Here is a 15,181-nt window from a genome sequence, read left to right on the forward strand (position 1 = left end):
GATTTTTTTAAGCGACTAGTACGCAGACTGGCAGCTTGTCTGGGAAATTTTTTTAAGTTGTTTGAAGTCTGTTAACACCTTGTGTTCGACTCCGGCGACAGCCTCGGGTTCGGGGTGTTACATTTGATTGGTATCAGAGCTATGGTTTAGTCAGTTCTAGGACTACCATAGCACGTATGAGTCTAGCTATACATGCCGAATGTTAATGTTTAACTGTGTGATGACTTCTGACGGTTAAAATTTATGTTTTGATTAGTAAATGGATCCCGGTGTAGAGAGAACCTTGGCGGATGACATTGAAAGTGTAGCGGCTGCTCCTGCACAAGGGACACCGCCTGTTGAACCTCAGTCATCTGCGAATAATCAAGGTGAGGGGGCTAAACAAGCCTTCTTTACCATGATGAATGAGTGGGTCGCGCAGTATGCCCGAACCAATCCGGCTGTCCAACAATTCCCGAATTTGAATAATCCACCCCCGGAGCCAGTAATGCCATCAGTTACTGATCCTGTGAGGCTGAGTAAGCCACCTGTAGACTTGATTAGGAAGCGCGGGGCTGAGGAGTTCAGGGCCATAGTTACTGATGATGCTGAAAGGGCCGAGTTCTGGCTTGATAACACCATTCGGGTGTTTGATGAACTGTCATGCACACCCGATGAATGTCTAAAGTGTGCTATATCCTTGTTGCGGGACTCAGCCTACTATTGGTGGAGGACACTGATTTCCATAGTCCCAAACGAACGAGTAACTTGGGACTTCTTTCAGACGGAATTTCGAAAGAAATATATTAGTCAACGGTTCATTGATCAAAAGCGTAAGGAATTCTTGGAACTCAAGCAAGGCCGTATGACAGTATCTGAATACGAACATGAATTCGTAAGACTCAGTAGGTATGCCCGGGAGTGTGTAGCTGATGAGATTGCCATGTGGAAAAGATTCGAAGAAGGATTGAACGAAGATTTAAAGCTACTAATGGGTATTTTGGAAATAAAAGAATTCGTAACACTAGTCGAACGAGCCTGCAAGGCGGAAGAACTTGGAAAGGAGAAGAAGAAGGTTGAATTTGAAGCTAGAGACTATCGTAAAAGATCGACGGGTAAAGCTCCGTTCTCAGCCGTAAAGAAGTTCAGGGAGGACACTAATAAGTCGAGGACGACTGCGGGAATTTCTATCAGAGCAAGACCATCGACGGACTCCCGAGCTACTTCGGTAGCTAGTGGGGGCAATAATCGTCTAGAGAAACCTGAATGTCCCCAATGTAGAAGACGACACATAGGTGAATGTTGGGGTAAGTCTATTAACAGGGCCTGTTACGGATGCGGTTCGAAGGACCACTTCATTAGAGATTGCACGGAGCTTGATGAGAAGAATAAGATTCAAGGTGCAAGACCTAGTGGAGTGACAACTAGAGGTAGACCACCGAGAATTTTAGGAGGTAGGGGTGGTAGTCAGAGAGGGACCTCTGATACGGCTATTCGAGCCGAGAACCGTACTCCTGTTAGAGCATATGCCATTCGCGCACGAGAGGAGGCATCCTCCCCTGACGTCATCACTGGTACCTTCACTCTCTTTGATACTAATGTGATTGCATTGATTGACCCTGGCTCTACTCATTCATATGTATGTGAAACCTTAGCATCCAGTAAGACTCTACCTGTTGAGTCTACTGAGTTCGTAATTCGGGTGTCAAATCCCTTGGGTCGTTACGTGCTTGTCGACAAAGTGTGTAAGAGATGTCCCTAGTAATTCGAGGTTCTTGTTTTCCGGCGGACTTGATGCTTTTGCCGTTTGATGAATTTGATGTTATTCTTGGTTTGGATTGGCTGACTGCGCATGATGCGGTTGTGAATTGCAAAAGCAAGACTATTGATTTGAGGTGCGCAAATAACGAGGTAATCCGAGTTGAGTTTACGGATTTGGAGGGGTTGCCAGCTGTAATATCAGCAATGTTGGCCCAGAAATATGTAAGAAAAGGGTGCGAAGCATACCTTGCGTATGTACTTGATGATAAAGAATTAGAAAAGAAACCCGAATCTGTACGGGTGGTTTGTGAATACCCGGATGTTTTTCCTAAAGAATTACCGGGTTTACCACCTGTTCGGGAGGTAGAGTTTGGTATTGAGCTTGTACCTGGGACTACGCCGATTTCGATAGCTCCATATCGTATGGCACCAACCGAGTTAAAAGAGTTAAAATCTCAGTTGCAAGAATTGACGGATAGAGGTTTTGCTCGACCAAGTTTCTCACCTTGGGGTGCACCAGTATTGTTCGTGAAAAAGAAGGACGGAACCATGAGGTTGTGCATTGACTATCGTCAACTGAATAAAGTGACGATAAAGAACAAATATCCGTTGCCGCGCATCGATGATTTGTTCGACCAACTGAAGGGAGCCTCAGTGTTCTCAAAATAGATTTGAGATCGGGCTATTATCAGTTGCGAATTCGAGATTCGGACATACCCAAAACTGCTTTCAGAGCGAGGTACGGTCACTACGAGTTCTTAGTGATGCCGTTTGGGCTCACTAATGCCCCTGCGGTATTTATGAATTTGATGAATCGGATCTTCAGACCATATTTGGATCGGTTCTTAGTTGTGTTCATTGATGACATCTTGGTCTATTCAAGAGATGAGATCGAACATGCTGAACACTTGAGATTAGTGTTGCAAGTTTTGCGGGATAAGAAGTTATATGCTAAGTTCAGTAAGTGTGAGTTCTGGTTAAGAGAGGTTAGCTTCTTGGGTCATGTGGTATCCGCATCGGGTATTCGAGTTGACCCGAACAAAATCTCAGCATACTTAACTGGAAACCTCCGAGAAATATTACTGAGGTTCGGAGCTTTTTGGGACTCGCCGGTTATTACCGACGATTTGTCAAAGGTTTCTCGATGATAGCCACACCAATGACGAAGCTACTTCAAAAGGATGCTAAGTTCGAATGGACGGAGAAATGTCAGAAAGGCTTCGATCAACTGAAAACTCATTTGACTGAAGCTCCAATTTTAGCGCAACCCGAATCAGGCAAAGAGTTTGTCATTTATAGTGACGCATCCCTACTCGGGTTGGGTTGCGTATTGATGCAAGAAGGTCGAGTTGTGGCCTATGCGTCGAGACAATTGAAGCCACACGAGAGAAATTATCCAACCCATGATCTCGAACTAGCCGCTATCGTATTCGCTTTGAAAATATGGCGACATTACTTGTTTGGCGAAAAGTGCCATGTATTTTCAGATCACAAAAGTCTCAAATATTTGATGACTCAAAGAGACTTAAATCTGCGACAAAGACGTTGGCTTGAGTTGTTGAAAGATTACGAGCTTGTTATTGATTACCACCCGGGAAAGGCTAATATGGTTGCGGACGCCTTAAGCCGGAAATCGCTGTTTGCTTTACGAGCGATGAATGTGCACTTGTCTGTTCTACCCGACAATGTGTTAGTAGCTGAATTAAAGGCCAAACCATCATTGATTCATCAAATTCGTGAAGCTCAGAAAGTCGACGATGAATTGGTTGCAAAACGAGCTAAATGTATTCCGAATATGGAATCCGAATTTCAAATTGATGATGACGATTGTTTGAGGTTCAGAAGTCGGTTGCGTGTTCCAAGAAATTCAGAACTCATTTCGATGATTCTGAACGAAGCTCATTGTAGCCGAATGTCAATTCACCCGGGGAGTACGAAAATGTACAACGATTTGAAACGACGGTTTTGGTGGCATGGTATGAAACGGGACATCTCCGACTTTGTTTCGAGATGTTTAATATGTCAACAAGTGAAAGCGGAACATCAAGTGCCTTCAGGATTACTTCAGCCGATCATGATACCCGAGTGGAAATGGGATCGAGTCACAATGGACTTTGTGTCCGGACTACCATTGTCAACAAGTAAGAATGATGCGATTTGGGTTGTTGTTGATAGACTGACTAAGTCGGCTCACTTTATCCCCGTGCGTATGGATTTTTCATTGGATAAACTAGCCGAATTGTATGTTTCTCAGATTGTGAGATTACATGGAGTACCTATTTCTATCGTGTCGGATAGAGATCCGAGATTCACCTCACGATTTTGGAAGAAATTGCAAGAAGCTTTGGGTACCAAGCTGCATTTTAGCACCGCTTTTCATCCCCAAACCGATGGTCAATCCGAGCGGATAATTCAGATACTCGAGGATATGCTGAGATGCTGCATCCTTGAGTTTAGTGGTTCATGGGAACGGTATGTACCTTTGATTGAATTCGCTTACAACAATAGTTTTCAATCAAGTATTAATATGGCACCTTACGAGGCTTTGTACGGTCGTAAATGCCGTACACCATTGTTTTGGACCGAGCTCGGTGAAAAATAAAATTTTCGGAGTTGATTTGATTAAAGATGCCGAACAGAAAGTAAAGGTAATCCGTGAAAGTCTGAAGGCAGCCACAGATCGTCAGAAATCGTATGCGGACTTGAAACGAAAGGACATTGAATATCAGGTGGGAGATAAAGTGTTCCTTAAAGTTTCGCCTTGGAAAAAGGTACTCAGGTTTGGCCGTAAGGGCAAGTTGAGCCCGAGATTCATTGGGCCGTACGAAATCTCCGAACGAGTTGGTCCGGTTGCGTATAGATTGATTTTGCCCCCTGAGCTTGAAAAGAGTCACGACGTCTTTCATGTTTCGATGCTTCGACGCTATCGATCTGATCCATCGCATATAATGAGCCCATCAGAGGTTGAAATTCAAGCCGATATGAGTTATGAAGAAGAACCGATACGTATCCTAGCTCGTGAAATGAAGGAGTTGCGAAACAAAAGGGTTCCGTTAGTGAAGGTGTTATGGCTCAAACATGGGATCGAGGAAGCTACTTGGGAAACCGAGAGCTCGATGAAAGAACGATACCCAAACCTATTTACCGGTAAGATTTTCGGGGACGAAAATTTCTTAAGTGGGGGAGAGTTGTAACAGCCCAAAATTGACCCTAGTCGGGAAGTGGTTTCGGGACCACAAAACCGAGTCATAAAAATAATTAATTTCCATATTCTATGCTTATTATGTGTGTACATGAGTATGTGGAAGTTTCATTCTCCAATTTTGCCAATTGCATGAGAAATTATTAAATAGGGATCGATATGAGACATGGTGAAAATATGATAGGCTAATTTAAAATGGTCTATTAATGCATGTTGTGAAAATGATGGGTTTGCATGTCAAATTACCCAAAATTTGAGCTAGTGGTTGGCCATGCTATGGGTGGAAACATGTTGGGAACATGTTGGCCTAGTGAGGTATGTAGGAAAAAATAAAATAAGGAGTATGGGTAATAAAGAAAGGAAAAACAAAAAAATGAGTGGTTGTTTCCCCCCATTGCCGTGAGCTAAAGAAAGGAAAAGAAAAACTTGTTCATCCTTTTTCATCCTCTTTTGACCGAAAATTCTAAGGGAGGAGGAAGGAGTTCTTGCTTCATGTTTGGTTTGGAAGAGAATTAGGAGGAAGTTTGGCCATGCATGTAACTAGATTGAGGTATGTTTGATATTATTCTTTGAGATTCATGTATATTTTAAGTTGTAAGTTTGAAATCTACCCAGCCATGGTTCAAACCTTGTTAAATGATGGAGATGATATTCGGCCATGCATGTTACATTCTTGGTTGGTATTTTGATGTTTGATGTTGTGGTGATGAGGCATGAAGATGAGTTAAGATTCGGCCTAGGTGGAGTTTGTGTTAATGCCATTGCATGCTAAATATGAAGCTTGTTAATGATGCATGTGATGGTGGATTGATGATTCTTGAATCTCTTTTTTTTTAGCATTTTTGAGTGAGCACATATGTGCATTGGTTGCTAGATGGGGAAGAATCGGCTAGCAAGTTGTGTGCTAAGGCCGAATATAATTTTTGTAGGTTAATGAGTAATGCATGTGCTAAATTGATGGAAAGGGAGAGGATGCTTTACTAGTGTATAAATGATATAAAGATTTTAGAAATTATTTTTGGTTAGGTGTATGTATGATTAGGTATATTCGGCCATATGAGTAAATATATAGATGATGTTAAATTTGATTATGTATAATGGGCCATATAGGGTACACATTGTGATATTAACTTTGATTCTCTATAATTGATCAAGTGGGTGATTAGTAAGGGTGATTGCCGAATATACTAACATACATATGCATGTGTAATTGGATTGTAAATATTTAGCAAGGCGGTTAAACTAGTTGATTTATTGATTAAGCTCAAGGAGTTAAAGGAGGAGAATCGAGCAAAGGCAAAGAAAAGATCATCGAGTAGCCGAGTTGGAACCATCTTACCCAACACAAGTAAGTCATTAAGCATATCTTTGGTATTGATTTAAAGGATCGTAATACCTATACCATTGTGTTTAATGAGATGAAATGTATACAAATGTATATGTAAGTAGAGATGAAATTTGTCGAATGTAAAAAGGAAGTGAAGCCTATTGAGTGGCTGGTTTTCGGCACTAAGTGTGCGGGCAATAAGTGTTCACGGTCATGAGATTGGCACTAAGTGTGCGGGTTTAAATTGTACAGCACTAAGTGTGTGAGTTTAAAGTACATGGCACTAAGTGTGCGCGGTTGATTATTAAGCACTATGTGTGCAAACCCAATATATATTTTCTATAAATTATTTACATGAAGGGTGCGACTTTACCAAGTCAATTTTGGACAGCGGAAAAGGTAAGTACCTTGAGTTCATGGCTAATAGGCGCTATGTTTATATTTGGAGTTGAGCTTGGTAAGTTTTGAACCTATGTGACGATTATAGTTGAAGTCACGTACATAAGGTTCATTGTGGAATAGGTGAAAGTTCGTTTAATTGTATGATTATAACGAAAATAAAATGATGTATGAAAGGCCAATGTAGGACTTGGTATGAGATTGAACCATAAGGTTTAAGGAACTATGGTATAGTTTGGTATGGATGGAGTACTTAACCTCATTTCATTGTTTCCTGTTGTGATAATTTTATTAATGGATGGTTGCGGAATGCTTATGGCTTACTGAGTTATATACTCATTCGGTGTTTGCTTGTCACCTATTCTAGGTTTCTTGGACTCGTCTCTTTTTGCGTGATCGTGCCGTTGTCGAAGTCATCACACCGGCTAGCAAGTTTTGGTACTTTCTTCTTAGTCGGCTTAGGAGAACATTTTGGCATGTATAGGCTATTATGTTGTGTTTGAACTTTGGTATGTAAACTTTTAGCCATGCGAAAATGGCATAAATGTTCGGTTGGGTTTGGTTTCATAACGTTAGGTCGTAAATCTTGATAATTCGACCTTTTTATGCCATATGTCATGGTTGATTATTTTGGTGTTAAAATTCATGATATGGCAATAGTGTAGTAGGGGGATGTTTGACAATGATTAGCCTTTGGCATGGCTAGTCATGATCATAATTTGTGATATGTATGACGAATTACTAGTTAGATCAAGGAGAAATCACGAAATGGGCATAGTTGCTTTCGTAACAGATGCTGGCAGCAGCAGTGACGTGAGATTGAAAAATCACTAAAAATAGTAGGAGTGGAATTAATTGATGAATAAATTATGTATTCGAAGCTCGATGAGTCTATTTTCATATAGAAGCAACGAAAAGATCATATGGATAGTATGTTAAGAGATATTCAGGTTCTCGTGAGACAGGGCCAGAAAGGTTTCTGGATTCCCTATTCCGACTTTGGAAATTCATTATAAATTAACCAGAGATAATTAGGAGTCATACCATATATGTATAAATTCCTCTCTGAGTCTAGTTTCTATAGAAACAAACGGCATCAGTATTGAAGCTCTGTGCAGGGAGATATCCAAGTCGTAATGCACAAAGGTCAGTGTAGTCGATCCCTGTAACATGGGAGACTTTGACTAATAAACTGTACTAATTGGCCCCACCAAAAATTCTAGAAAAAAATGTGTAGATGGCCATATGAGTCTATTTTCAGGGAAAATTTACGGAACTGGATTTTGAGTTTCAGAACTCAAGATATGATTTTTTTAAGCGACTAGTACGCAGACTGGCAGCTTGTCTGGGAAATTTTTTTAAGTGGTTTGAAGTCTGTTAACACCTCGTGTTCGACTCCGGCGACGGCCTCGGGTTCGGGGTGTTACAGTGTTGATCCTTTCAGCACTTTAATGATTGGGACACCACCCCTTTCGTTGTTGCTCAAGAACCTTCTGTTCAGTTTTGTTGGGGTTATCAGCAGCAAAGGAAGAAAAAAAATAGGACACAGAACAAGGAAGCAAGATGCATGAAATATACTTACTTGCTCACAATCGTGCAATCGTGCAGCAAGGGAGCTTATGGCTGAAAACTCATTTTGCTCATTCATTCAACCAGAAAAACAATACATTTATAACCAAATACATCACCAAATACTGCCTACTACCACTTAGTAGCCTAGTGTTAGTGTTAGAACAGAAGTAGACAAGCTCAGCTTGTGTCTTGTGCAACAAGCCTCGATGCTTGCTGAGCAAACAAACTATTTTGAGCAAAAGAAAAGAAGAAAAGCTAAGGAAAAATGGAGAAAGTTTTGATGAACAAATCTGATTTCATTCATTAGTAAAAACAATGGCATAGTGCCAATACATAAACCAAGCAATTAGCTTATCAAAAACAGCAAATGTTTACCTAATGGTTACCTAACACCACTAAGCATTGAAACTTGAAGTAATTAACTTGTACATACAAGAAAAGCTGAATAAACACCTTATCAATCAGCAAAATACATCAATCATCAACTTAACTTAGTTCAAAATGAACTAAAATACATTTCATTAATAAGAATTACAAAATAAACAAAAACTTGAATAGTTGAACTTGTTGCAGTGACATCTGCTATGCCCGATCTTCTTGTCTTGTTGGTTTGCTTCAGTGCAGCATGCTAACCAACCTTCATCACTCCTCCTTGGTTTGCATGGTGCAAACACCTAATTTTCTTCTTAAACACTCGAACCTTGTGACATTAAGGGCCTTAGTTAGAATGTTAGCAAGTTGATCCTCTGAATTGCAATGAATCAGTTTCACCTCCTGTGCTTGCTCCATTTCTCGAACAAAATGCAATTTAATGCTGAAATGCTTTGTTCTTCCATGGAACACTGGATTCTTTGCAATTGCAACAGCAGATTGGTTTTCACAAAAGATCTCTGTTGCTTCCCTTTGATGCACATTCAAATCAGCCAAGATTTTCCTTAGCCAAATGGCTTGGTTGACAGCACTTGTTGCTGCCACATACTCTGCTTCAGCAGTGGATTGAGCCACCAAGGTTTGTTTTTTTGAGCTCCAACAGAACATGGCTGAACCAAGATTGAAACCATACCCTGAGGTGCTTTTCATATCATCTATCGAGCCTGCCCAGTCACTATCAGTATAGCCAACCAGCTTCAAATTTCCTTCTTTGCTGTACCTCAAACCATAGTTCAAAGTACCATTGACATACTTGAGCACTCTTTTTGCAGCTTGAAAGTACTTCTCATTGCAGCAATGCAAGAATCTTGAGAGCAAACTTAAAACATACATTACGTCTGGCCTAGTGGCAGTTAAGTATAACAAGCAACCAACTAGACTTCTGTAGGTTGTTTCACAAACCTTCTCAAAATCACCTTGGCTCGATAGTTTCTCTCCAACAGCGATAGGGGTTTTTGTTGCCTTACTGTTTTGCATAGAGAACTTGGTTAGAATATTCAAGGCAAAGCTTTTCCGACTTAGAAATATCCCATTCTGTGTTTGTGACACCTCCATTTCAAGAAAATAGGACATTTTCCCTAAATCAGACATTTCAACATTTCTTGCATCTTGGCCTTGAAATCGACCAACATTGCTTGATCCCCTCCTGTCACTAGCAAGTCATCAACATACAGAGACACAATGAGCTGTGTTTGTGTCTCTTCCTTCTTAACATACAGTGTTGGCTCACTCTTGCTCCTGTCGAATCCCAAATCAATCAAGTAGCCATCGATCCTGCTATACCAGACCCTTGGAGCCTGTTTTAAGCCATACAAGGCCTTTTTTAGCTTGTACACCATGTGCTCTTTGCCAGTTATTTCAAACCCTTGTGGTTGTTCAACATAGATGTCTTCATCTAGGAAGCCATTCAAAAAAGCTGACTTCACATCGAGTTGATAGATTTTCCATTTGAGTTGTGCTGCTAAGGCAATCAGCAGTCTGATGGTATCGAGCCTGGCCACTGGTGTAAAGGTTTCCAGGTAGTCCAGACCATATTTCTGACTGAACCCCTTGACAACTAACCTTTCTTTCATTTTGTTCAAGCTTCCATCAGCATTTTGCTTGGCTTTGTACACCCATTTCACCCCAATAACCTTTCTTTTGACTGGTCTTTCAACTAATTCCCAAGTCTGATTCTTCTCAATCATGCTAATCTCTTCAGCCATTGCTTGCTTCTACCCTTGCTGAGCTTCAGTCTCTTCAAAGCTGCTTGGTTCAGCTATAGCTACATGAGCCCTTTCGTAAATCTCAGCAAATGGTCTAGTTCTCCTGACTGGTTCATCATCAATGTTCATTTCAGGACCATTTTGATCTGGCTTAGCTTGATCTGTAGCAAGATCTTCAGAAATTTCCTCCGGTTCATTTCTTTCCCAGTTCCAACATGATTTTTCATCAAACACCACATCCCTACTGACTGACACCTTGTTTTTTGAAGGATCCAAGATCCTATAGCCCTTCTTGACAGTGCTGTAGCCCACCAAAACACCAAGTCGAGCTCTTTCAGACAACTTGTCCCTTTTAACAGTAGGCACATATGCATAGCAAATGCATCCAAAGACCTTCAGGTGAGCCAGTAATGGCTTGAATCCAAACCAGGCCTCAAATGGAGTCTTCTGAACCAAAGCCTTGGTTGGAAGCCTGTTTTGAATGTAGGCTGCAGTGTTAACTGCCTCTGCCGACAAAGCTTTAGGCAAATTCTTCTGAATTATCAAGCACCTGGCCATATCCATCAAGCTCCTATTCTTTCTTTCACTTACACCATTTTGCTGAGGTGTATAAATGTTTGTAAGCTGATGTTTGATGCCTGCCTTATCACAAAAGGCTTGGAACTGAGCTGAGGTGTACTCAGTCCCATTATCAGACATTATGATCTTCAGCTTGCAGCCTGTTTTAGTCTCAGCAGTAGTCTTGAATTTCTAAAACACAGAGGCCACCTCTGATTTCTGTTTCAAGAAGTAAAGCCAACAATATCTCGAGAAATCATCAATGAACAGTATGAAATACCTGCTTCCATTCAGAGACTCAGTCTTCATAGGACCACACACATCAGTGTGTACCAGTTGCAGTCTTTTAGATGCTCTCCAGGCTTGATTCGAGGGAAATGGAAGTCTGGCCTGCTTGCCTAGCTAACACACTTCACACACTTTCTGGTTTTGAACTAAACTTATGAAATTTTCAGCCAAACCACTTCTGCACATGTTTTCCATCGATTTGTAGTTGGCATGTCCAAGTCTTTGATGCCAAAGCTTGGATTCATCTATTGTAGTTGTATAGGCAGTGTCTGAGTCCTTTGTCCAATCAACCACAAAGCTTTTATCAGTCATAGGGACTTCCATGAGCTTGGATCCACTTGGATCACTAATTTGGCACTGGTTGTTCTTGAACACAACAGAATAACCTTTCTCCAACAATTGAGCTATGTTAAGCAGGTTCCTGTCAATTTCAGGCACCAAAAGCACATTTGAAATAACTTTAGAACCTGTGTAAGTGCATATCAGCACATCACCCATGCCTTCTGCTTTTATAAAGTGGCCATTACCTATCTTGACTTTGGTTCTGCAATTTTTGTCTAAGGATTTAAAGATAGCAGCATCAGGTGTCATAGGGTTGGTGCATCCACTGTCTAGGAGCCAACCAGATGAAAAACTCTCTTGAGCAGCTGAGCATGACACAACAAAGACTTGCTCTTCTTGGTCACTGTCTTCCTTGGCTACTCGAGCCTCAGCCTTCATTTGTTGAGAATGGTTTTGCCTTGGTTTACCTTTGCTTTTGCAGTCTCTCTCAACATGACCCTTTTTCTTACAGTGTTGACACAAAGCATCTAGTCTAAACCAACATTTTTCTTCTGGATGACTAGGCCTTTTGCAATGCCTGCAAGTCTGATCTTCTTTCCTTGTAGCATCGTACCTTGGCTTGTCTCTCCAGGCCTTCTTGCCTTTGTAGGCAGTATTTGTTTTTGCCTAAAAAGCACCTTTTTGGTGCTTCTCCAGTCTGCTAGCTCTTCTCTGCTCTTGAGCATATAGAGCATTGATCAGCTCTGTAAAGGAGATGCTGGTCAGATCTCTTGAGTCTTCGAGGGATGAGATTTTTGCCTCATACCTCTCGGGCAAGGTTGAAATAACCTTCTCCACTATCCTAGCTTAATTAAACTGCTCACCAAGGAGCCTTATGCTATTTACCACAGCCATAATCCTGTCAAAATATTGCTTGATAGTTTATTCTTCCTTCATCTTTAAATTCTCGAAATCTCTCCTCAAATTTAACGACTATTGCTGCCTTGTCCTCTCTGTCCCTTGAAACTCCTCTTTCAACTTGTCTCAGGCCTGCGTTGGTGATTCACAGGCCATAATCCTTGTGAAAATCACATCTAACACTAAGTTCTCGATGCAAGACATGGCCTTATGCCTCTTGGCCCTCTCATCAACATGCTGCCTAATCTGAGCCACTGTTGGATTGGCTCTAAGTGGCTCTGGTTCAACATCTGAGTTGACCACCTCCCACAGATCGAAAGCCTGCAGGAAGGTCTTCATTTTAACCACCCATATGTGATAGCCTTCTCCATTGAAGACTTGTAGTGCAGCTGGTAAAAAGTTTGATGAAGTCATCCTTTAAATAGTAGGCCCCTTAAGAAACATGCTCTAGATACCAATTGTTAGTGTTAGAATAGAAGTAGACAAGCTCAGCTTGTGTCTTGTGCAACAAGCCTCGATGCTTGCTGAGCAAACAAACTATTCCGAGCAAAAGAAAAGAATAAAAGCTAAGGAAAAATGGAGAAAGTTTTGATGAACAAATCTGATTTCATTCATTAGTAAAAACAATGGCATAGTGCCAATACATAAACCGGGCAATTAGCTTGTCAAAAACAGCAAATGTTTACCTAATGATTACCTAACACCACTAAGCATTGAAACTTGAAGTAATTAACTTGTACATACAAGCAAAGCTGAATAAACAGCTCATCAATCAGCAAAATACATCAATCATCAACCTAACTTAGTTCAAAATGAATTAAAATACATTTCATTAACTAAGAATTACAAAATAAACAAAAACTTGAATAGTTGAGCTTGTTGCAGTGACATCTGCTATGCCCGAGCTTCTTGTCTTGCTGGTTTGCTTCAGTGCAGCATTTTAACCAACCTTCATCACCTAGTAACTTGCAAAACATTCTTGTAGACACAAACAAGCCACCTAAACTAGTCATCAGCTTGTTCATTTTCAACTAAGTTTAATTACAATGCGACTACACAAAAAACTTGTTAATGCAGCATGCACAAGAGCTGCAACATGCAAATAGACTGCACGCACTTTAACAAAAACATAACAGCAGCATGGTTGACCACTTTTCAACAAGTTTCACTCATTTTATGTTACACCTGCCTAATCTTCTTAAAGAGGTGGGCCAAATAAGCAAATACATCCTTGTCCAATTGCAATGCCAGAATATCCTTTTTTTTTCCTTTTAGTGTTTCCATGTGAAGTATATACAAGATGATTCATTGTTTTCTGTATATTGTAATTTTCTTTGAAGGTCATTTTTTACAGATACGATAACAGCTGAGTTTTTCTCATCTTAGGAGTTTTGTTCTCTACAGCAAAGCATCCAAAAACTAAGAATTTAATGGTGATTTTATCTTTTAAAGTGATACGATTTTGTTAATACCAGTACTCTCTGCTAATACTTTTCAATTGCAGCTAGAAGATTTATGGATTAGGACACCTAAGAAAGGAATAGTGATTTTTGCTCTGCCACGGGGAACTGGTCTTGCGGAATTGACGAGTGACTTCAAAATCCATTTCCACAACCCCCGAGGGGATTTCTATTGGTCTGTAATGTTTTTGTGTTTTATATCTTAAAATAGCTTTGTCCAATTGATACTTCTTGTTTTCCCTTTTCTGTTGGTTAAATACAACAATGATAGAGAACAGAATGATACTAGAAGCCTCTGATATTGATGGTTTTAATAAGGTAAATGACATAAGGATACCTGTTTCTTCAGTTTGCTAATAGTTTCTTGTATACCTTTTTGTTTCTCTTTCACTTTGCCTTTCATTTGTTTCCTCTTACTGAACTGTAAATTTTGTCCTGTAGATAGGTTTGCCTTATCTTGGATTCAAGATTGAATTGATAATGATAGACTATGAGGGCACGGTAGAGACAACTAAAGCTAATTTTGCCAATAAAGGAACAGAGGGTGATTCAGGTTTTGCCAAGGGAGGAGTCTCAGCCAATTTGAACCAAATCAAACCTTCTGAAAGTAGCAACAATGATAACTTATTCTCATGGAGACAAAGCCTGACTCAAGCTGGTGCCGGAATCGGACCTATGGTCTCCAGCCATCTATCTTACCCCAAACCTAAGCAAATAGGGACATCAAAAGATGGTACTTATCAGCAATCCGTCAAAAACCAAGAACCTTCATTCAGTAATGCTTCCAAAGATATAGGCAACAATGGAGTTGACAAAGCTTCCTCAGGACTTCAAATCCCCATCACAGAGTCGATGGGTGCCAGTGATATCAAGGCTATGTCTGTTGATGCCTCGTCTTCAGTTTTGGAGATGAAGAAGATTTTGAAAGTGAATGATCCTAGTTTCTTCATCAACTATGATAAGATCTAGTTCAAAATACTTGATTCATTGCGTTTATTCATTCACTTTTATTGAGCAAAGAATTGATGTAACTAGCCGGATGCCACCATAAATAATATTGAGGGAATCCTTGCCAATTTGTTTTCCATTATCTTTCATTCAAAGTTTTCGGATTTCCTAGAAAAAAAAATCTAAATCTTATAAAGCTTTTGTATGCTAGAGAAACATTGAAGAGAACTTTCACCATGTAATTAGAAAAAGAAAACTAGATGTTCATTAAAGAAGTACTTACCTATCTTTCACCTCATTGAGTCTGCTCTAAATACTACCCCTAGTCTAAGTTGATTTAATTAAAGTTCTAGAAAATTTACAGTATTGATTA

The 15,181-nt window shown here is 40.2% G+C and overlaps 1 protein-coding gene across 1 annotated transcript; it reads left to right on the plus strand.

Moving 5' to 3' along the window:
• Positions 1 to 12,164: 12,164 nt before the first annotated feature.
• LOC121223032 (phosphatidylinositol 3,4,5-trisphosphate 3-phosphatase and protein-tyrosine-phosphatase PTEN2A) lies at positions 12,165 to 14,945 on the plus strand. Its single transcript, XM_041103942.1, has 3 exons — positions 12,165 to 13,833; positions 13,905 to 14,178; positions 14,302 to 14,945. The coding sequence occupies exons 2-3, from the start codon at positions 14,125 to 14,127 to the stop codon at positions 14,827 to 14,829; spliced, it is 582 nt and encodes a 193-aa protein (XP_040959876.1). The 5' UTR covers positions 12,165 to 13,833; positions 13,905 to 14,124; the 3' UTR covers positions 14,830 to 14,945.
• Positions 14,946 to 15,181: the final 236 nt, after the last annotated feature.

The sequence above is a fragment of the Gossypium hirsutum genome, chromosome D11 (genome assembly GCF_007990345.1).
Source record: "Gossypium hirsutum isolate 1008001.06 chromosome D11, Gossypium_hirsutum_v2.1, whole genome shotgun sequence".
Classification (NCBI taxonomy): domain Eukaryota; kingdom Viridiplantae; phylum Streptophyta; class Magnoliopsida; order Malvales; family Malvaceae; genus Gossypium; species Gossypium hirsutum.